Source organism: Trachurus japonicus, chromosome 16 (genome assembly GCF_045865225.1).
Source record: "Trachurus japonicus isolate A0001 chromosome 16, Traja_1.0".
Classification (NCBI taxonomy): domain Eukaryota; kingdom Metazoa; phylum Chordata; class Actinopteri; order Carangiformes; family Carangidae; genus Trachurus; species Trachurus japonicus.
Window position 1 is genome coordinate 25,908,939 of NC_140922.1, and position 21,413 is coordinate 25,930,351.

The following is a 21,413-nucleotide window of genomic DNA, read 5'->3' on the forward strand; positions in this document are numbered from 1 at the left end:
CCCTGCAGTGACACTGAGGGGGGGAGAGAGGACAACAAGTGACTTTGTGACAGCCCTACAGAGGAACAGGTGCCCTGTGCATTAGCAGCAAGTGTATGCGAGAATGTTTTAATTACAATTTAGACATGCTTTAGCAGTATTTGTCACGTGTGCTCCTGTTTCTGTCTCTCTCGTGTTTGGTTTAAGTAGATTTCAACCTTAAAACTCTTTAAATGTGTCAAAGAAAGGGAACTATAGGGACTATAAATGGACAAACTCGGAAGAGAAGAGTACATTTTCATCCATAAACACCTTTCGAGAAATAAAAATCACCGAGAAGTGTTACTTGCTGCCGGACAAAAAGAGACAACACTACAAGGACAACATACTACCCGGGAGAAGTAACACGACGAAGGAAGCTCGCGGCAGTGAGACCTCTTGCTCTATGTAGAGTGACGCAGACGAAGCCCCGCCCACTGTGAAACTTCCGACCAATCAGCGAAGGCGGGGTGAGTTTGCGCATGCGTACTGTGGACGCGCGGGAGAGACCGAAAAACCCAAACAACGGCGAGATGACAGCGGTGTAATCTTCGTATTTTAATAGGAATTTACACAATATAACTCCACGGAGGGGGCTAAAATACAAGGTTTGTCGATGTGTCAGTTACATTCATGTTTCTTGAGGGTGGTGTTGTGTGTTTTTATCACAGGCAGAAACGTTGTCGCTGCTGTTTTCCTTTGACTCATTATGAGTTCACTCTTCTGACCTCTGTAGTTTGTATAAGTTACTGCATTGTAAATTTCTCTGTTGTGTATAAACGCATCCGTACACTCACCAAGCTCTTTAATAATAACTCTTTACAGCCTAGTTACTCCTTTTTTCTCTCAAAACAGCCTCACTTCCTCGTCGCATACATTCATGTTGGCATGACTTCATACACATCTGTCAGCTGCACATCCTTGTTGCCATTTTTTCACATATCAAACGTGGTGTATTCAAATAAGAGAAAGAAGAGGTCACTGAGAAGGAATAACGTTACTGAGCTCATTGTTGTTGTCGTTTTTTGCTCTGTGACATGGGGTGAATGCACATGGTCAGCAACAATACTCAGACAGACTGTGGCATACAAGCAGTGATTGATTTGGTATTAATGGACCCAAAGTATGCCAAGAAAATATTCCCCACACCATTACGCCACCACCACCAGCAGCAGACTGGACGGTCGATACAAGGCAGCCAAGGCGCAAATTGTGACCCTACCATCTGTGAGACTCATCAGACCAGACCATGTTTCTCTAGTCCAGTTTTGATGCGTGTGTGTCCACTGCGACCTCAGATTTGTGTTATTGACTGACATGGTTGGAGCTCAACATGGTCCTCTGCTGTTGAAGACCAATCTGCCTCAATGTATAACATGTACTGCTTTCTTTCTGTGGTGCTTTTCTATTCTATTTCTATTCGTAGTCTGTCAGCTCTAACCAGTCGTCTGGCCATTCTCCCCTAACCTCTCTCATCAACAAGGCGTTTCCATGTGTTTTTTTTTCTCTTTTCTCTGACTAAACTCAAGGGACTGTTGTGCATGAAAATCCCAGGAGATCAGCAGTTTCAGAGATACACCGGGCGACCGACCAGTCCCGTCAAGCACCAACAGTCACATTCCTTATTCTGATGTTTGATATTATATGGGTTGGATGGATGGCTTTCTGTAATGTCACATGATTGGGTGATTTGATAACTGCATGAATAACCAAGTGTGCAGATGAAAAGTGTTTCTGTTATTTAGCCAAATCTCACTGATATAAATGCAGTGAACAAAAAAAAGGAACGCATATGTGCATATAGCACAGTCCAATAGTACCACAGACTGCAGTCTCCAAAAAGTTAAAACATCACCTTCCTCAACATCTTAAACACAAACTAAGCATTATAACATTCATGATTGCAGGGATTTATATTATTTATTACATCTTACCTGTGCAACAATTTCTTGCGGTGTCTGACAGGGTTTTTTCTTATTATAGGGGATTCTGATTCTGCACTGACAACATGGCAGACGACTTCAGCCAGTCCCTCACCCCTCCAGTTTCCCCCTTTGCAGCAGACAGCCTATGTGAGCTAACACCAGCCCAGCCGCCTTGTTTCTGCTGCTCTGAAACAAAGGATGAACCCACTGGGGCGCTCTCCACAGAAGGATACGCTGTTAGAGGCTCCCTGAAACGGTATAGTCACTGTCAATTCACAGTAGTCACAAACAAAACATTTTGCCCCCCTTGGAGGTAAATACTGTTGTTTTTCAAAGGTCAGTTTTTGATACTTTGCGCAAATGAAATTCACCTCCTTCACCATTGTAATATCATAAGTGATGTGCATCCTCTCTGCAGGCTGCTGTTGCATCTTGACCCAGCCCCTGCAGAGTATGAGACAGACACAGTGGAGATTTTTGGCTTCCCCTGGGTAACGGAGACAGCATTGGTAGAATCAACAAAGGTGCTCTTTGGTCTGTTCAGGTAAAAAACATGAAAACAAATCTTTCTCTCAGTTTGCTTCTAAAGTAAAAACATTTTGAAAGAATTTATGTTCTAATCTGAAAGTCCTCCTCTAGCAATAACTTGTGTATGAAAAACTTACCTGCTGTTTGGTATATTTCAGACAAAAGATTTACAGGCTGGAGACTTTGGTGCAGTCCAGCTCACATGACTTTGGTAAGTTTTTATGTGTATTTTTTTTTCTTTCTCTATGTATTTAGTTCACACAGTAAGTAAAGTAGGAATACTGGCATAGATACTGTCTATAGTGCAAACAGGGAACTGGGATTTTGAAATATCGAGTGCAAAATGTGATTTTCGCTATACATTATGTCCCCTGCATGTTAAACAGAATTTTTATATACAGCACACAAAACATGCATCTAAGGTGATTAGATGTAATCTAAGGTAATAAAATTAGTAACTTTTATTACCACTTGGGGACTGGGAGGTCAGGGTTCAATTTCCAATTCAAGCCTCTCTCCTGTGACCTGGGATGTTTCCCGTTTCCCTCATATACTGCATGTTTATCTGGCTGGATGATAGATTACAAGTGAGACTTTGTTTCTTTGGAACTAACATATTTGTTATTCAGCTATCTCCAGGTGTTTCAGCATGAGTTCAGCCTTTCATCAAGAGCTCATTGGGGTCTAGTGTTGGAGTCATATCAGATCCATTGGGCTTGTTTTACATGAGAATTATGAATACTCCTCACAGCATCCATTGTGTGTTTTAGGCCAAGCTGGCAACCTCCACTATGAAGCAGAAGACCTCAGGCAGCAGTGCATTTCATTTCTTCAATTTGTCAAAGTCTTCGTATTCAGGTATTCCTTTGAATTAAATGTCAATACTGGTACCTAATGTTGTTTTTTTTGTTTTTTTATTACAGCTGCTTTTACTGCTTTCAAATATTTATTTGGGCATTAACATCCTTCTGTGTCGGTTCAGGTATCTGGAACCATCCAACTCCCTGGATGCATGTCCATCCCACCCCTATGAGAAACTGGAGGCTCAGTTCCCCTCTGTTCTTCTGGAGGAATTGTTCGGTATCACTCTCCTCGTAGGACGACTCAAAGACCTGCCAGCCAATGTTCAGAGTTCCTTCACAATACAGAACCAGGGAAAGGTACAACTGAATATTGCTTAGCCTGCATAGATCTCAGATCTCAGTCTAGTGCATGCACTGACTTAATTAGGTGAGTGTATGTAAAGCATATGTTCCATAAGCATCAGGTTACACTGTAAAGGACAAAGGGCGTTGGAGCACATATTGCAAAAGTGCAAATGGCATGACTGTAATTAAGCTTTACACAGCAAAGGAATTAATATTATCACTGTGAGGAGGAATGACTCATGTGCCACTGATCATGACCAATGAATTTTTCAGGTAGTGATATTTAACGTGGTATTCTGCATTCCTCTACAGATTTTCCCTCCATCGTGGCATTTGTTACACCTTCATCTCGACATCCACTGGTCAATCTTGGAGATCCTTCACCTACTTAGTCATAAGATGCAAGGTATGTGTCAGATATTTACACCTAACAGCAAACTGAAACCACACATCACAGAATATGAGGTTTGTGTTGTGTAGTTGGTCTTTATCATAGGAACAAGCTTTTTGTAATATTATCTGCTCATGTCTTCAGGCCAGGTGGTTTACGCCCACCAGTTTGTGAACCTGACGGGAGAGAACCTGACTGATGCCAGTCTGTTTGAGGAACACCTGTGCTGTCTGCTGTGTGACCTTACTGGTCTGTCCATAGGCAAATATAACAAGGTGGGTGGCTGGCCACAAACCATTTCATCTTACTGGTATGATGCATTAGTGGTTTATTTGTTTTTTTTGTATCTGAAAGTACAACTGTTTTTCCACACAATTAGCAGAACCTGGATGGAAACTGCATATAACAAACATTATGTTTCAAAATTGTTGATAAATTAATCCTGTTGATTTCCAGGTGAGGCCTACAGAGGCTCTGAGCAGCCATCACTACCTTTGCTCCTGCACTAAAGAGCTGTGGGTCCTACTCATGCACCTTCTGGAGTACAGGAATAAAGTGTTGCACACACAGGTAATTTAAATACACACACATTCACAGTCATCCACACAATAAAATTTGACGCTGTCCATAATACATTAACCTACACGTGTTGCCTGTTATCTTTCTAGTCTTTCTGGAGCTACATGAACTTGTTACTGAGGCCTCTGGTTGCAGGGAAGCCTCCAGCTGAGCAGTTCAGTGGCCTCCCCCCTCACTGTAAAGACCCTCTGGGATTCACGTGGTGGCTCGTCACTCATTTAGCCATGTTAGGCCAGTACAGTCGTAACGGCGTGATCCAGAATGAGGTAAGAGACCAAGAATTACAGTATTGTTCCCTGAAGATACTTTGTTGCATAAAACCTTGGCAATAGAAGAGTGTGGGTGACCAGTGTGGAATATTGAGTGTTTTATTTTTGCACTTGAGTAACTAATGCATGTTTTCAATTTCATTCATATAAACTGAAGCTTATCAGTTAAATTCTTCTGTTAACCACTGGAAATTTTACATTACCTACTGTATGTTAAAAACCATTGGGAAAATCCTCAGTTTTGTCCATAATGTAGTGAATTATACATGTTAGTTCATGTAATTCACTTTTCAAGATTCAATTTTGTATTTTAAGTTGTTGCTTTGAAGACATTTTATCTACTTTACATCATCATCCCATTTTATCTGCATCTACAGAAACATCTGGGCGACAACTGGGCTTTTGTGGAAGAGCTGATCAAGTTAACTTGTAATCCCAAGGTCAGCACTGCTTCCGCTTGAAGCAACCTTTCAGACTTGTTGTTTTTAATACATTTTTATTGATTGCATAATGAATTAAACAACATGTTTGTTTGTGTACTCACAGGGGGGTCTGGCAGAGGAGCAGGTTAGGGTGCATGTCCACTGCTGTTTGAGTCTCTCTCTCCTCTGGGCACCCAGCACCAGCGCTGTGTCTGCTCTCTGGGACTACTACAGCAAAAATCTGGTGAGCATACTGTGGTCATCTGATGATATAATTCAGATCGTTGCACAAATTTGATTTGTTACCTCATTTTAAGCCTCTACAGAATGCCAACAGTCCGATCAGATTAAGTCAGCACCCACTTTTTGACATGATAGTCTTCAATGCTTTGCTTCTGTTTTGCTGCTGTCATCTCCTACTGTTTTATTTAGGGTAAGGGAGTAAAGGGTTTAGCTCAGATCTTGAGGCTACATTCAGACTGCAGACAAAAGTGGCCCAAATCCGGGGTCAAGTGACCAGGTCAGATTGTTTCAAAGCAGTGTGAACACTCAAATCTGGCCCAGATTGTGCGTGTGTTTACCGACAACAGAACAGCTGTAGACAGAAAGTGAGCGCTGAAGGAGAGGAGATCATAAATAAGAAAGGACGACTTTGTTGTAATAACCTTGTTGACGTTGTTTCTTAATAAACCGAACGCTGCCCAGCGGGTTGAGACACTTTAGGAGGTTTATTCCTACAGTATATAGGGTACAAACTAAAGTAATGGTAGCCTAACTGAAACTAAAATACAGAGTTTGGCTCTTTTTCTTCACTCTTTTCCTCCTCAGCAGCTGCTCAGACATTTTCCAGCTTCCATTTCACAGACATTTCGAAATAAAAGTGAATTCACTACAACACCGATTGTTAGATTGTTATTATGAATTGCAAAATATTTATAGTTTTTATGACACACTCTAAAGTCTCTTTCATAAATAATTATAATTATAAAGAAGTTCCCTAAAATTAGCCATCCAGCACATTTACTTTAAGGTCATGACCAGGGCCTTGTACAGTTACAGTATCTCCTTTCCCTCCATTCCAGAGCGCCTCCTTCGCCGTGCCCTGGCTCGGCATGTCTGGTCTGGGTACTTTGTGCAAGACGCCCCTGGCTCTGTTGGAGCAGGCCCGCAGCTGCTGCTCCCCCTCTCCCCTCCATTCTCCAGGACACACCCAGCTCTACCGCTCAGCCAACTCCTTCCACATCTTCCTTCGAGTGTTGGCCCTGTGCCTCGCCCAGGACAGGGCTGGTGGAGTCCCGCAGAGACAGATCAAAGGAAGGTGAGGATAGAGAGATGTCTGGAAGGCTTTGTAGTTCTCGCTCAGTCTTCACGTTCACTTTTCACCATGAAAAGTAGGTCTCGTGACCAGCCAGTCAACTCCACACCATATCGGTTTTTTGAAGGAAAAACCTGGTGTGGAGGCTGTGAGGAGTGATTACTAATCAGGGCTAGGCTTTGTAGGATTTCTTCTTCCCCTTGATCTTCTAATACGTGATGTGTTTGAATTTGTGTGTTTGTGTGTGTGTCTAGGTGCATACTTGCATGAATACACAAACAACATGTGTGTTTGCACACTATCATGCTTTTTCAGCCTTGTTTGTGTGGGTGCCAGGTGCACCGCGGTCTCCCAGTGCATCTTTGATATTTACTCAGGCCCCCCAGTGGAGCAGGTGTCTCAGGAGTCAACCACCTGCTCTTCAGCACAGACCAGAGCCAAGGAGCCTCCTACTGATGCACACACACTCGGTGCACCTGCTCCCCAGAGGAGTGACATGGTTTCAGAGTGTGTAAGGCCCCTCGGATGGAGAGAGAGAGAGAGCGTGTCTTTGTGATGGAAAGTAAGAAGAAAAGACAGGAGAGAAAGATCACAAGCTGATGTGTACATCAGAACCAAGCGCTGGACCAGGACTATCCTATATCCCAGGCCGGCTGGGCGCCAGAGAGTGGCAGCCGTAGATAAATCTGCCTAATGACTTCCCTCTGTCTGGAATGTGCTCAGTAGCACTGCAGACATGAGGGCTAATTAGCTAACGAGCGTGGCGGTTAATTCGCCTTAACGAAGCTGTGTTGGTTTCCAACACGGATAGAGAGGGGAGCTTTGGGTGGTGGGGAGTGGAGGAGGGGGAGGAGGGAGGGGGGGGTGTGGGTGGTAGGCAGTCTGGCAACAACCAGGCTGGGCTGGGACAGTTCCAGGTTTGCCCCCCTCTCCTCCCCTCCTCCACCTCCCTCCACCAAAACTATCACCACTGCCTCCTCCTCCTCCTCCTCCTCCTCCTCCTCCTCCTCAGGAGGCGCGAGGCGTGCCGACTGCATCGCTACAACGTTTCGGCAGAGTTCCCACTCCTGGCCGGGCGCTGCGGGACACCCGCGACGACCGCATTAATGGGATCGACTGTGAGCATGTTGATCTCCAACGCAGGGAGTTAGGAGCATCTGCTCGCCTCCGGAAAAAAAAGCTGTCCGGAATAAACAAACAGACAGACAGGTTGGGAGAACACAGAAAATCCCCACTGCTGCCTCCCAGCGCGCTGCTTATATCCCTGTTACATATTACCCATTCATCTATTTAAATCTCCCTCCCTTCACACCGACTGCATGCTTGGCCACCTTCTCCTTTTCCAGCCCTCTGTGGCTGTAACTAAGCTGATTTCGGTGTTAACCTGGTCCTTCTCAATCCCTCTCTCGTTTTTCCTCCACGTCTTTTCTACCAGTCATACTTCTTACAGGGAGTTTGTCTTGGGATGCTCGCTGTTTGTGTTTTGACCTAAACAGCAGCTTTGCTCACCTGTGTGGGCTGCATCTGTGTTTGGGAGGTGGGATGGAGAAGGAGGAGAGGAGTGGAGGGAGTGGGGTGGGGGTGAGGGGGGCTCCAAGCCTTCTGTGTTTCCCTGCCAGGCGAGCAAGCAGCAAGCTGAATGTGTGGCAATGCATGTGTGTGTTTGGTTTTTATTGATCTCTCTCTGGTGTTGCAGTAAATTGGTTTGGCTGTAGAGAGAGGGACCAAGCGCCTACTGCTGTGTGTCTGAGTGTCTCTGACATTTAACATGATCTTTAAAGGCATTTCTCCACAGTGCCCGCAGGATCTAACAGCGTGCTGGGTGGTTCTCTATTCTTCCTCCCTTTCTCGCTTTTTCTCTCCCTCTCTCTCTCTCTCACACACACACACTCACACACACACACTGGACACACATTGGCTGGGCAGCCCAGCCTCTCCCCTGGAGGTGAGGGGGTGATGGAGGCAGGTGGTGGTGGGGGTAGAAAGTTCAGTTAGTGAGTATTTAAAGTCAGGGGTTTCAGGAGAACAAATCACTCCTCACCAGTTGGTCAGTGGAAGTAAAGTAATACACGGAAATTTAAATTTAAAGAGAATTTAAACCATTATCTTGCTTCAGATTAAATCATATAAACCACAGACAGTGTATTCTGTCACTGATCTGATCTTTTAAATATATATTTTTGGGGCTTTTTGCCTTTAAAGCAGAAGTAAGTGATATATTTGTGTTAATATAAGTCTTAAATAGTTATATCTTCCAACAGCAATCACTTACATAGAGTGTTTGGACCGAAACATGGGTCTGTCAGTCACTCTGCTCTGCTCTGAGCCGAGGAGAAAACATTTATCGTATCCTACAGTTTTTATCCAATGAGGAGAGAGAACGGCATGCAGGGCTGTGTGTGCAGCCAAGGAACGCCGTGAATGTGGCGACGTAGGGACGAGGACTGTTATGGTGCGTTCAAGGAAACTCTTGTTTTTCCGACCGTGAAGTCGTACCAGTTCGATCTGGTACGAGTTCACCGGTCGGAAATTACGAGTGGCCGTTATAGTGACTTTCACCGGTAAAACAGGTCGGAAAAACACGAGTGGGTTGCCTGGAACGCTACAAAGTCGTAAGTTGTGACTTGAAGCTGTAATTTACGATTTCAAAAGCCTGCCTGGAAGGCAGCATTAGCGAAAACGACCGGACCACTTACTTCTGCTTTAATTGACAGGGTAGTTGAGAGAAACAGGAAACGGGGAGGCAGAGAGACAGGGAATGACATGCAGCAAAGGGCCATCAGCTGCAGCGAGGACTATAGTCTCTGCATATAGGTTGCCTGCTCAACCCCATCAAGCTACACGGTGCCCCTTAAGATATATTTTATTATATATATATTTTCTTTCAATTTTCTCTGTTTTTCCAGGATTTACTCCAAGTTCTCCTCAAAGAAGATGCAGGAGCTGTCGGAGACGGGGCTCAACAACTTCCTGCTGCTGTTTCTGGTGGTTGCCCGCCAGGTAGAGCTGGAGGATGTGGCCAGCAGGGCGTGTGAGCTGCTGGGCCTCCTTCCCTCCAACTGCCCTCCTGGGCACCGCACCCTTGTCTGGAGGGGACAGCTTTCTCTACTTTTGTTGTTCCAGGTAGGTTTGTTAAAGGGATACTTCACTCAAAATCGACAATTCACCAATTTTCTACTCACCATCATTCCAAGGAAGGGTTTGGAGAACCTTTGGAGTTATCAAAACGCTTTTGGAGTTCCAGGGGGCGTCCGGCTGGCAACGGATTTTCATATAATGGCGGCGGATAGAGCTCACTTTTGAATCGTCCAAAACACACACTATGAAACATCCAGATACCTCCATACTGCTCGTCCGTACTGACCCAAGTGTCCTGAAGCCGCCACATGAAAAAGTTGTTTAGAAAAATGTGATCTCTGTTTTTAGCCTTGTTGTTGCATGCACGAGATTTGCTGTGAGATGTTCGTTCGTTGTTTACGTACATAAACATAAACCATTGGATGTATATAAACACGGAAGAACATCTCGCAGCAAATCTCGCGCATGCGCACAAACATCAACAGAGCCACTGGGAGCTACTACTACAACAAGGCTAAAAACAGAGACCAAATTAATTTTTTCCAAACAACTTTTTCATGTGGCGGCTTCAGGACACTTGGGTCAGTAGTGACGGGCAGTATGGAGGTATTTGGAGCGTGTATTTTTGGACAATTCAAACGTGAGCACAATCCACCGCCATTGTATGAAAATCCGTTGCCAGCCGGACCCCCCTGGAACTCCTAAAGCGTTTTGATGACTCTGCAAGTTCTCCAAACCCTTCCTTGGCATGACGGTGAGTAGAAAATTGGTGAATTATCAATTTTGGGTGATGTATCCCTTTAATCAAAAAGATCTTCACAAAATGCATATGTTAGTTGTTGAAATGCATCTGGATTTTTGAGTTTGGCATACAACAAAGGATCTTTTTTTTTTTTACTTTCAAGGTCTTTCAGTTGATATTTTCTGACATGGTATGAACTCTTCCAGGAGCGAGGTCTGGACGTCGGTGCCCAGGCGAGCTGGCTGGCTTCCTCCTTTAATGAGACAGCCAAAGAGTTCTACAATAAAACCACAGAGGTCTCTCGCAAACTGGCCCTCTGGGGGCCACTCGGCTCCTATCTGGATGGCGTGTCCGAAGTGTTTGAGACGAGCACCGGTCTCAGTCTGTCGGAGGAGAAGCTACTAAACGAGGGATTCGATTGGTTGCTGCCCGCCTGCCGCCAGTCAGAGCTGAACTCTGCCCTGGGATTTCTGCAGGTTGTCCTCGCCCAGCTCAGGTGAGACAGCTGATGGAAATACTCATCTCCCTCCCTGGTGTCTCTTTCTTGTCCTCAGTTCTACAATTGTTTTCTTTCACTGACAGCTCTACCCCTCAGAATTACACGAAATGTTTTCTCTCCAAGGCCAAACTAAGTTTTCATTTAAATCTGATAAGTGGCCACAGCAGAGGAGAGTGATTTCTCATCGCTCATCACAACGCACTTCAGAGATCACTCACTTCTCATACTGACAATAGCTGGATTGTGCTGTCAGCAGGAATGAACGTCTGTAAAAGACCTTATGTTGCATTGAGGCCCCCTGTTAGTCTCAGGAGGCCTGGTGGCCTCCGGGTCACCCTCACCAGGTGCTGCCAGAGCCCTGAATAGAGTTACAGGCCCGAGAGACCCTCCATGGACCCTCCTGTGGTCATGGGGACAGCGGCAGCGCTGTGGGCCCGTTCAGAGACTGTGGTCAGCGGGGCGTCGGGACGGGTTCAGCTGTAGGACACAGGTGTTCGTTACATGAACGACCCCGGCGGAGGGTCAGAGAGCTTCAGCTGGAACAGTGTCTGTTTATGTGGGGAAGCGGAGGCGGGAACAGAGGTGACAGTGGATAGAAGTCAGGTGAGACCGTAAGTTTATGAAGTGATAAACGATGTATGATCTTTCCATGCGTCTGAGCTACATCTGATGGTGAAGCACTAAGCCGTGTTTCCTTGCTTGCCGGTGTTTAATTCCACAATAACCCTCCGCTTTCCAGTGAACATGGTGATAGTAAGTAGTATGATGTAACCTCAAGACAAAGCACGTAACAGGAGAGAAAGGAGAGAGGAGACAGATCTGCTGCACAGATAGTGCTCTGGGACATAAGGGAGAGTTACAGTCTCCACTTGGATGAGCAGAGACAGTCATATACTTTCGCCATTATGTTTAGATTAGGTCACATAACCTAATGTACATATAACCCTAATCTAATTTGCTTCGACATTTGCGTATATGTTGCTACCATTGTCACTCTGTTGGGGCTGGACAGTTACGTGCAGGAAGACACTAAAAAAACTCCATGAGACTGAGAAGAGCTGCAGGATGGAATGAAAACATCTTATCTGCACTCATAATAGTGACACATTTTACATTGTAGATTCAATTTCTCCTGGTATAAAACATTAAAACACGGTGTAGACCAGCTTTACATTGAAGACTATAAAAATTTACACAAATCTAGGCAAGTATTCTAGCACTAGTCCTATAGTATTACAGTGTAGCAGCCCCATCTGAGTACATGTTCCTGGTTTTGCTGCATTTTTAAATATGCATGTTAATTTTTGTTAAATAGTTTTATGCCCTTAGAAATACATTGTGTGTGTGTTTGTGTGGAGTGTCAGTGAGTGCTGAAACTGTCACCACCTCTTAAACTACTTACAAAAGGTAAACACTTGAATACAGACATTGTAAAGTTAAGTGTTACCAAGCCCTCTCACTGTTTCATGTAGGTGAATGATTGCTTTAATTCTCCAGTGTATGCATTCCACCTTTTTCCACCTTGCACACACACAAACCTACACAACTGCCCCACACACACACACCTAGAACTGAAACACTAACCCAAGCGCGCTCCTCTTATTTCAATTCCGGGGCTCCCATAACACACTATCTGGTTAGTGCTGCTAATTCCCAAACTTCCCATCTCAGATCTTGGGGTTGGAGGGCACACATTTGCACATTAATGGCCAAGGAGAGAGAAGAAGAGAACTCCCAGAGGCCCCCTGTGTTATTGCCCGGACCACACTGACCCATTTAACCAAATAAAAAAAAAAAATACCATGCTCTCGCTTTCCAATCCGTCCCGCCAAATTAAACATAATTCTTCGGCCTGGCAATTCTCGGTATCTCTTTTGTGATTAATGCCTTTTCTGTGACACAATTAATGGGTAATTATGTAGCCTGGCAAATTTAGCCTGTGCATCATTATGTCTATTAAGAGCCGTGTGGAATCTGCACACATTAAGAGAATTATTCTGCCAATGGCTGAGGCGGTGGCGGGCGGAGGGTCCGAACGTTCACTCTTGATAGCCATCGCCATGGTGCTGAGGCAAGGAGCCAGTCCCAGGCATAATTCCTCAGTTTGATTCCTTCCCATGACCCTCTCTGCTGTGGGAGGGTGTGGGTGGCACTGGTTGATGAGGTGAGCTGGCACCGGGACGCCCTGTTGGATCTGTTTTTGGTACAAACGATTAATCCCCATCTCCTTGGCTGGATAAAATACAATCCTCCCTGTGAAGCCTTTTTCCTTTGTGAGCATTAAGACATTTTTACCGGATGTTGAGCCTCTGTTTTCAAAGTCAAGGACACACCGCAGCGCTATGAGACATTTTGGTACAGATGGATGGATTTCCGAGAAAAAGACAGAAGTCTAACTTGTGGCTGGATTGCATCCCTCTCTGTCTGTCATGATTAGGATGCTATATTTTCATTTTCATGCGTCTGTATGTTGGATGCGGCTGGGGGAAGGGTTAAACGGGGTCCCTAATGGTGTGTTGGGTGTGTGTGTGTGTTTGTGTGTACACATTGTAAGAAGCCGCAGTGAGGAGGATTAAGTGGGGTCTCTGACGATGTCTTGTACAATGAGGGTTGATGGGTGTGAAAGGCCCATTCCGCAGTAGTAACGAGGCTAATGAATTCAGACTCTAATCGATTGTCTCAGCTCTCTCTGGATTAGATGCAACCTTGCTGGAAGGGAAGGCACCGCTGAGGTGTGTGTGTGTGTGTGTGTACACCATAGTAGCAGACTAGAGTGTGTGGTTGAGGATGGGATTGAAGGGGGGTTTGCTAGTTCCTCTATTCTTTCCTCCTCTCTCCCAGCACACCTCCGTCCCCACACCCCCATCCGGGCGAATGAGGGGGACAGGAGGATCATCTCCAGTCTAAATGAGATTACAGCTCCTTCAGCTGCTTATCTGGGCTAATGCCAGCCACTGTGGGGCTGCTGTAGCGGCTGGGGCCAGGGCCAGGGATGAGCCAGAAGAGCCAAAGTATAGTCTGTGTACATGGGATCAGCATTAGGCTCCACTCTGTGGCTATAATATCCTCCTCTCCTTCCCTCCACCTCCACTTCCATCCAGCGCTGCTCCACACTGCAGCGCACCGCCGCACCAGTAATCCCCCATGAGAGAAGAGAGGGGAAAACACATGAAGAAGTAGTGAAAGGGAGAAACGGGGGAGCAAAAGGATTTGAGAAAGTAGAGGGTGGAGCTGGGGGGGCGTGAGTGTTGTACACAAGAGGGAGCACTATGTTTGGACTTTGCATCGGTAAGATTTGTTTTATCTGCTGTCTTTGTGTGTGTCTGTGTCCTTGCAGACGGGTCCATCAGCGCAGTGTCCAGTCAGCGCCCACCTTGGCCTGGGCTCCTGCTGCCAACAGTGTGGTGAAAGAGCGCCACCTAGCGGTAGCAGCGGCCCTCTGGGCGCACTTCTTCCCCTTCCTGCGCAGCCTACGCCTCTCACAGACCCCTCCAGCACAGCTGGCAGATGCTGCTGCAGGTCAGTCACACCAAGTGGGAGGAAAAAAAAGACACTGAGTAGAAGAGAGAGACAGCTGGAGAAAGACAGGGCGGAGGAGAGCACAAGAGTTTTAGACAGAAGTTCAGCTAAAATATATTCGGCTGATACTGATTTTGAGTTTACACCACCATTGTACATGAAGGCAGAGCGGGTCGTCTGTCATTAGGTAGCAGGATAAGATCATTCTACAAATGACAGATTCTTAAAACATGGAAAAGAGTTAAAAATAAATAAATAAGACACATGCTTAATTTTTATCAAGCATGTATGAACTTTTTTGTAATTTATGTAATTTATAGACAAACAAACCTGTGAGCATCTGTATGTTTATATAACCGATATATGTACAATCATGTATATATTATGTGAAATGATTGTACATTGTACACATTTATATGGTTTTGACTTTTTATTTATTGGTCTATTGTGATTTTGTGATTTTGTGATGTTGTATTGTTTATCGTTTGATGTTTCTTGTTTGGGGACTACGGATGAAATGCTAACTCCGGTGTATTTACACTGCATATCTCATGTATGCAGTGTTCATTAATATGCATTGTCCCGTCTCAATCAACAAATAAATGAAAAAATTAACTAATTTCGTCTTCCTCAGGATTCACCCTGCTGGCCTTTGATCTGCCCAGCTCGGCCCCTCAGGACCTTCAGCCCAACCCAGTCCAGTCTATCATGCAATGCTTTGGCTGGGACGACATGGTTCACCCCCTTCTGGTGACTCGCTACCTTCCCCATCTGCTCCAGAACAGGTACAGTTATCCTCTCAGATCTGCTACCTTGTGCCTGTACATCAATCACACAACAACTTTAACTCATCGCTCCTCGTGGAAAAGCGTCAGGTTAGGCAGATGATTGGATGACGCACTCCTCTGTCCCTGTCAGCTATCAAGCTTCATCATAATGCACAGCACTTGACAGAATAGCTTTTCCCTGTAGGTTTATTGGTAGATACACAGTTAATAAATTAGACAGTAAGTGTCCTTGGTATCATAAAAAATGGGTTTTAATGAAGAAATTGCAACTGTGCCTCTAAACAGAAAGCAGTGTATCTTCAAAATAACATTCAAGGGTACAGAACAACATGACATTTTCAACCTCTGAGGTCGTCTTGGACCGTGCCAAGTGATATTAAAGTGCTACACCTGAATATGAAAAGGCAGAACAAGGACACTGTTTGTGTTTATTGTGTGAAAGCCCCAGCCAGCCAAGTTTCTCCACAGTTCGAGCTGTTACTAATGTGTAATTTATAAAATGAAGTAATGGTTTCATTCATGCGAGAATTTAATTAAATTACCACACCTTGGATAGAAATGTCTCCCTCCCTCTATCCTTCTTGACTCATCATTAAAACTGTAAGTCAACTCAGAGGAAATGAGAGAATTTCAATGTTTATGTATTTTTGAGACTTGGCACAGAAGGAAAAATGTGACTTCAGCACAATTAAGTGTCAATTTTAACACTGATATAAAAGTGTCCTGACAATATATAGCTCGTGTTTTTATTCACATCCCTCACCTCTGCTCACATATTGAATGTTTGAATGTTCATCAACACTTCACAGCACTAAACATAATAGTTGTGTGTATAGCTACATGTTGAATTTGTCTTTTCCAGTGAGCTGGTGTCTTCACTGAGCAGCGATGTTGGCTCAGCACAGAGCCTGTCGGTCAGGGCCTGGTTCAGATGTGTTCTACAGCAGCACCTTCACAAGAACCCAGATGGGTCTGACAGCAGAACAGGTAATACAACTCAACAGAGTCCCAGAGTGTGATAAATATTTTAGTTGTATTTGTACATTTTATAGTCATATCTCTAAACCAAGCTGCAGTATTTGTAACTTGAGGATATATATAAAATATAAAACACACAAGACAAACCCAGAGGGAATCATATTTGTGTGTGGTCAGCCCTTTGTCTCAGGACCTAAACTTCAAGAGAGAGATATAATATACATTTTCATTATTGTGCCTGTGTGTTTTCCAGGTCGTGCTGTGGAGGAGCAGTTGGGTGAGCTGACCCGGCTTGTGCTGAGGCTCCCTGAAGTGGACGGTCTTGTGCAGAGAGCTGGCCTCCAGCCCACAGCCAGCAGGCTCGAGTCCACTTCAGCCCTGGAGATGTTTGTCAAGGTACAGTAGCTCAACCTCACAGCTGACATGTATATTTTAGATTTTACAAGAACATGAAATACTTATGCACCTCATACACAGGCCTTTACGTCCCTGAGATGATCTGTTTTTCTTAATTTGTGCATATATGACATATTGTACTCGGCATATCTAAGTAAAGCACACTCCTTTGCCTTTACATAAGTGTGCACTATATGCTTAACATATCATTGTCTTATCTGGCCTGTGCTACAGGGGCCTGAATGTACTGTACATGCAAATGTTTCTATGTTTCTATGAATTTCTTCTATCTGCTCTCTGGTGGTGTCAGGCTGTCGGCTGTGTGTACAGTGGACTGCAGGTCTTGTCTGAGCGTTCAGCCATGGTGACCAGAGCCTTGGACTATATTGGAGACATCCTCAAACACATTAAACCTGTTCTGGTCAGCAAGAACCAAGAGGGACTGCAGCTGGCCTACTGGGCTGTTGGTAAGCGTACAGTCCATTTACCTCAAACACAGGTTTACAGGAGACAAATCTTCTGGGGCTCTTTGTTTTCTCTGTTTTTACAATGTTCTCTGAGTCACACGCAGCCAGGGCTAAAGAATTATTACAGTTGTGTGTATCTCTCTCTTTGACTCTGTTCTGTGTGATCCAGGCTGTATAGTGAAGCACTGGAGCCCCCTGCTGGCCACATCCAAAGCCCAGCAGCTGCTGTTCCGTATCGTGGACAGTCTGCTGCTCCCCCACCACCTCACACAGCAGGATAAAGCTCTCAGGGACACCCTGCCTCTGTATCTACAGGTGAGGACAGACACATAGAGAACTGAAACCACAATCAAAAACCCCTGTCATCATCACTCATCTCATCTGTCTGTAATTTGCTCAGACGCTCCTGTTCTGACACTTTGACTTGATTCTCCTGCAGGGTTTGTCAGTGGCTTCCAGCGTGTCTCAGTCTCAGGGTGCCCACCTGAAGCAGCAGCTCCGCTCTGTTACCCGCAGATATCTGGACCATTTCCTGCCTGCCTCGCCTTCCATGGGCGTCATCGCCAACCACCCGGTGCTTCTGGGCGCCTGCGGGGCCAACTCAATCACCCAGGGGGCAGCGCTGAGGAGAACTATCCTGGAGGTGCTGTGGTACGTCTCCACAACTGGAATGAGCTTTTCCCGCCATTTCACCCCAATCACGTGGCTTTGACAGGGATTTCCCATCCACATTGTATTTTTTACACCCAATACTAATTTCCAGTAAATCAGTGACACAGAAAATCTAGCCAATCAGGAACAGGAAATTGTCCTGTTATTTATTATGCTCCCATTTTATTCTTATAAAACTATTCAGAAAGCTCCTCTCTGACTTTTACAGTGAGAACTTCCTACAGATGAAAGGTCACGCCCCTCCCCCCCGCCTGGCGTCAGTCTTGATGTTCCTGTTGGAGCTTCTCAGACGAAATAATGACTCAGACCCCGCCCTACTCACTTTGCCCCTCCCCTCTCTGCTCCGCTGTGTGATGCTCGTCAACGAACCACAGGGTAAGAGACGCAAACGAACCATCTGAAAATTAGAGCAAAGTTGTTTTTTTTTCCTACTTTACTCTTTTGTGTGAGTCCCGTGCATAATCTCAGTCACTCTTTTACATGTACTAAGAACCATGCTCTATGATGTCACCCCACTTTTAATAAGAGGGTTTGATTCTACATGGCAGCCCACCCTGACTTGTTTTTGTCACAAAGCAAACCTTAAAGAACTTATTTCTATATTTTCTTTTGATATACCATAGCAGTTAACACTAATACTTTCAGTTTTCAGTTTGAATCATGTGAGTGTTTGTCTTGTGTGCAGTGAGGAGGACGAGTACAGATGCTTTGCAGCTTGTGGTGGAGCGATGTGCTGCCGCTGCATCTACAGAGGGACCATGTGAGCAGACGATCACTGTTTTAAGGTAACCGACAACATTGACCACCAATAAATACCTGCAACTGTCTGTGTTGTTGCAAGCACAGAGTAAAACAATCTCTCTCTGACATTCATATCCATCATTGTTTCCACTGTTTGTGTCACCCCGGTGCCCCCCAGATCGTTTGTGGAGGAGAATGCGGGAGTGTACGACAGGCAGGTGTACGGCGTACTGGAGACAGTGGCTGTTTTAGATCCCTCTGTGGTTCGGGCTCTTATTCCCAACCTGTCTCTGAGTCTGAGAAACACAGAGCGCAAGAGAGGGCTGGGCAAGAACATCGCCTTGAGGTGAGAAAGCACATGAATCATAGCATCCGTCCCGGGCGCCACATAGACAGTATTCATCGCCTTAAACTATTTTTAAATTGTCTAGACAATAAATCTGGGTTCTGTGCTGAACTAGACATTTTCAGTGTCTGTGTGCTTTACTGAATGAGACCACTAATGCGACTGCTTCATTCTCTGTGAAACAGGAGTGCATATAAGAAGTTGCTGTGCCTCCTCGGGGAGAGTGGGCAGGCTGAACTCGCCAGTTTGGAAGTGGACTGAAAAGTTAAAAAAGAGGACCAACTCCAGGACCTGGCACCAGCTCCAAGAAACATTTCTTAGTCATACCAACCTCCTTTTTCTTCTACATTTCTTGATTTGGTCATCAGAAAAATGGATCTACAGTGCTGCAGACTAAGACATCTTACAGAATCTAAGGGGTTAGTGCTGTTTCATTACTGTGATAATTTATGCTGGAAAACAAAACTGCATGGATATCTGCAGCTGTGGTGATGTGTCCAGAGGCCTCATCTCTTACTTATCTGTATTTACTGAAATGTGAAGCTCTCAATGTGAGAGCCTAATGTGCTCCAATCATGGACTACTAGTCTAACACGACCAGATTGTATATAATGTACATGTTGTAAAGGAAGAACATGTCGTTCTTCATTTGGACAGATGTATTAATAATGAAATAAATTGTGGCAGTAAATGTGAATGCGCTCTTACCAGTCAATATACCTTTTCATCTCAGTTCTATAGTAAGAGAAATGAGCAATGTGAGCATTGAAGTGAGAACAGACTATTTGTGCTTATTCCATAAGGTGCTGGATCTGTTTCTACTCACTTGGCACTCAGTATTACAGATTTGATGACAGTCGTGGGCGAACCCAAAGAGTTCAGTGGCAAAAAAAAAAAAAAAAAGTACAGGAGAGTACTGTTTGTTCCAATTCTCCCTCTCGCCTTTTCCAAGTCGCAGCAATCTCATGCAATCCGGCTTTAGTTTGCACCTAATCACATGAAGTCTCACTCCTGTCTCCCACAATCACCAAGTCCCATTTTCTGTCATTGCTAGTCATTTTCCAGCCTCATCAAACTGCAATGCATCCCTTCATCTGAGCAGCTGTCTGCTCCACTGCGTTCCTTCTCTCCAACAGTATCAGAGGTGGTTGGAGAATTCATATAGAAGGATAGCAGCAGAGGTGATGCTTCAAATTAGTGTTAAATTATCTATTGCTGCTAAATAATTCTCACAGAAAGCCAGTCACCTCCCCTCTTCTCCCGTGTTACAGCTGTTAAAATACCCATAAAATACATCCCAGAGCTATTTATGTATGTCTTTATTCTGAAAACTTTTGCATGTATTCTTTCAGACATTGTTTTGGACAGACGAGGGAAGTGCAGGGATCATGTTTTCACTCTTTTGCTCAGAGTATGTTTTTTGAAAATCAGCATAATGTAGTGTTTAATCATATCATATACACACTTTGGAGGATATTCAGCAGATATCGTCTGAATAACGACAAATAACGACCAAACATTCATTTAAACAGTCTTAGGTCCTGAGCGTAATAAAAATCTCACACTTACACAGGTTGATGTCATACACGCTGTTGCAAAAAATCGGTTCGTTTTTTTTTTTTTACCTTATTTGGACTAAATCAAACATTACACGGTCATTCACGCACCAATGAGCAATTGATCAGGCGATTGATAGTTGGTAAACCGATCGGTAATACAAGTACAACAAGTCAGTCAGTGAGAAAACGCGCTCTCTCTCTCTCCTCAGGCTCTCTCCTTTAAATCTGGAAAAACATGTTCTGCTCATGTTGTTTTCAAGCCATCTAAGTGATTATAGTGGTTTGATGGAGACATTATGTCGTTATTTTATCTATAAAAGCTCCTATAGCCCCATGATGTGTTAAAAAAAAATGACTCGTGGACAATTAAGCAACTCAGCACTTCCCAACAAATCAATTAATTGGTAATAAGATTGGCATTTTGTTCCTGTCTTCTTGGGGAATTATAATCCCTCTTGCGTTATTTTTTTCCTTAACTTGCTCATCTCGTCTTTTGCTGGACATCATGAATGGCATCTGCCTTTGGGGAAATACAACAGTAATACTGTTTTATTATGACAGCCGCCTGTGTCTGAGTTCCTAGAAGCTTGCAGAATAACATGGCTCTTGTAGATCAGGAAAATCATGTTATTACATTTGGGTCTCAGAGAAATCCCCGCGCGCTGATGTGACAGGTTCCAGATGATTACGATGATCGGGGTGCATTTTTGTCAGTCACATTTGCAAATAGTGACAGTCCGGCGTTGAGGAGCGGAGGCTCCTTCATCCTCTGATTATAAGTTCTTGCTTTTGAGAAGTTTTGTTTGTCAGTGGTTTTTAAACAGCACCTATTCTGTGATGGGGTACTTGTAGAGTCTGTAGGTTTGGGCAGGTGAAGTAAGGAGCAGGGAGGAAACAAGCTGCTATTCCGTTGGAGGCGAATGGCAACGTTGGCCCGTAGAAAACCTCCTCCTTCCCCTCTGAGCTCAGATCCAGCACCTGGAAAGAGGATATTCAAACAGATCTCATCATAAACTCCTTAATTGTGAATATG

General features: G+C 44.6%; 2 protein-coding genes across 3 annotated transcripts in view; one reads left to right on the top strand and one right to left on the bottom strand.

The window, feature by feature from the left end:
* Positions 1-79: 79 nt before the first annotated feature.
* mms22l (MMS22-like, DNA repair protein) lies at positions 80-19,525 on the top strand. Its single transcript, XM_085802852.1, has 26 exons — positions 80-626; positions 2,002-2,199; positions 2,362-2,487; positions 2,630-2,682; positions 3,242-3,329; positions 3,454-3,631; positions 3,932-4,025; positions 4,155-4,285; positions 4,467-4,580; positions 4,679-4,855; positions 5,236-5,298; positions 5,405-5,524; positions 6,363-6,598; positions 9,502-9,718; positions 10,622-10,911; positions 14,252-14,433; positions 15,068-15,218; positions 16,084-16,208; positions 16,453-16,595; positions 16,906-17,062; positions 17,232-17,377; positions 17,502-17,713; positions 17,943-18,109; positions 18,420-18,519; positions 18,654-18,821; positions 19,007-19,525. The coding sequence occupies exons 2-26, from the start codon at positions 2,027-2,029 to the stop codon at positions 19,080-19,082; spliced, it is 3,687 nt and encodes a 1,228-aa protein (XP_085658978.1). The 5' UTR covers positions 80-626; positions 2,002-2,026; the 3' UTR covers positions 19,083-19,525.
* Positions 19,526-20,123: 598 nt separating this feature from the next.
* Positions 20,124-21,413, bottom strand: part of klhl32 (kelch-like family member 32) — a 31,271-nt gene continuing 29,981 nt past the window's right edge. Inside the window, exon 10 of one of the 2 annotated variants that reach the window (XM_085802801.1) lies at positions 20,124-21,358. In XM_085802801.1, the coding sequence (XP_085658927.1) occupies positions 21,197-21,358 (162 nt within the window). In that variant the 3' untranslated portion in view covers positions 20,124-21,196. The remainder of the gene's footprint in view (positions 21,359-21,413) is intronic. The other variant, XM_085802800.1, reaches the window with a different exon arrangement.

Excerpts from the sequence above, each read along its gene's own strand:
- mms22l (XM_085802852.1), top strand. The coding sequence starts at position 2,027 with ATGGCAGACGACTTCAGCCAGTCCCTCACCCCTCCAGTTTCCCCCTTT. Across the intron at positions 3,632-3,931 it reads CAATACAGAACCAGGGAAAG|ATTTTCCCTCCATCGTGGCA; the intron begins GTACAACTGAAT and ends ATTCCTCTACAG. Across the intron at positions 5,299-5,404 it reads AGTTAACTTGTAATCCCAAG|GGGGGTCTGGCAGAGGAGCA; the intron begins GTCAGCACTGCT and ends GTGTACTCACAG.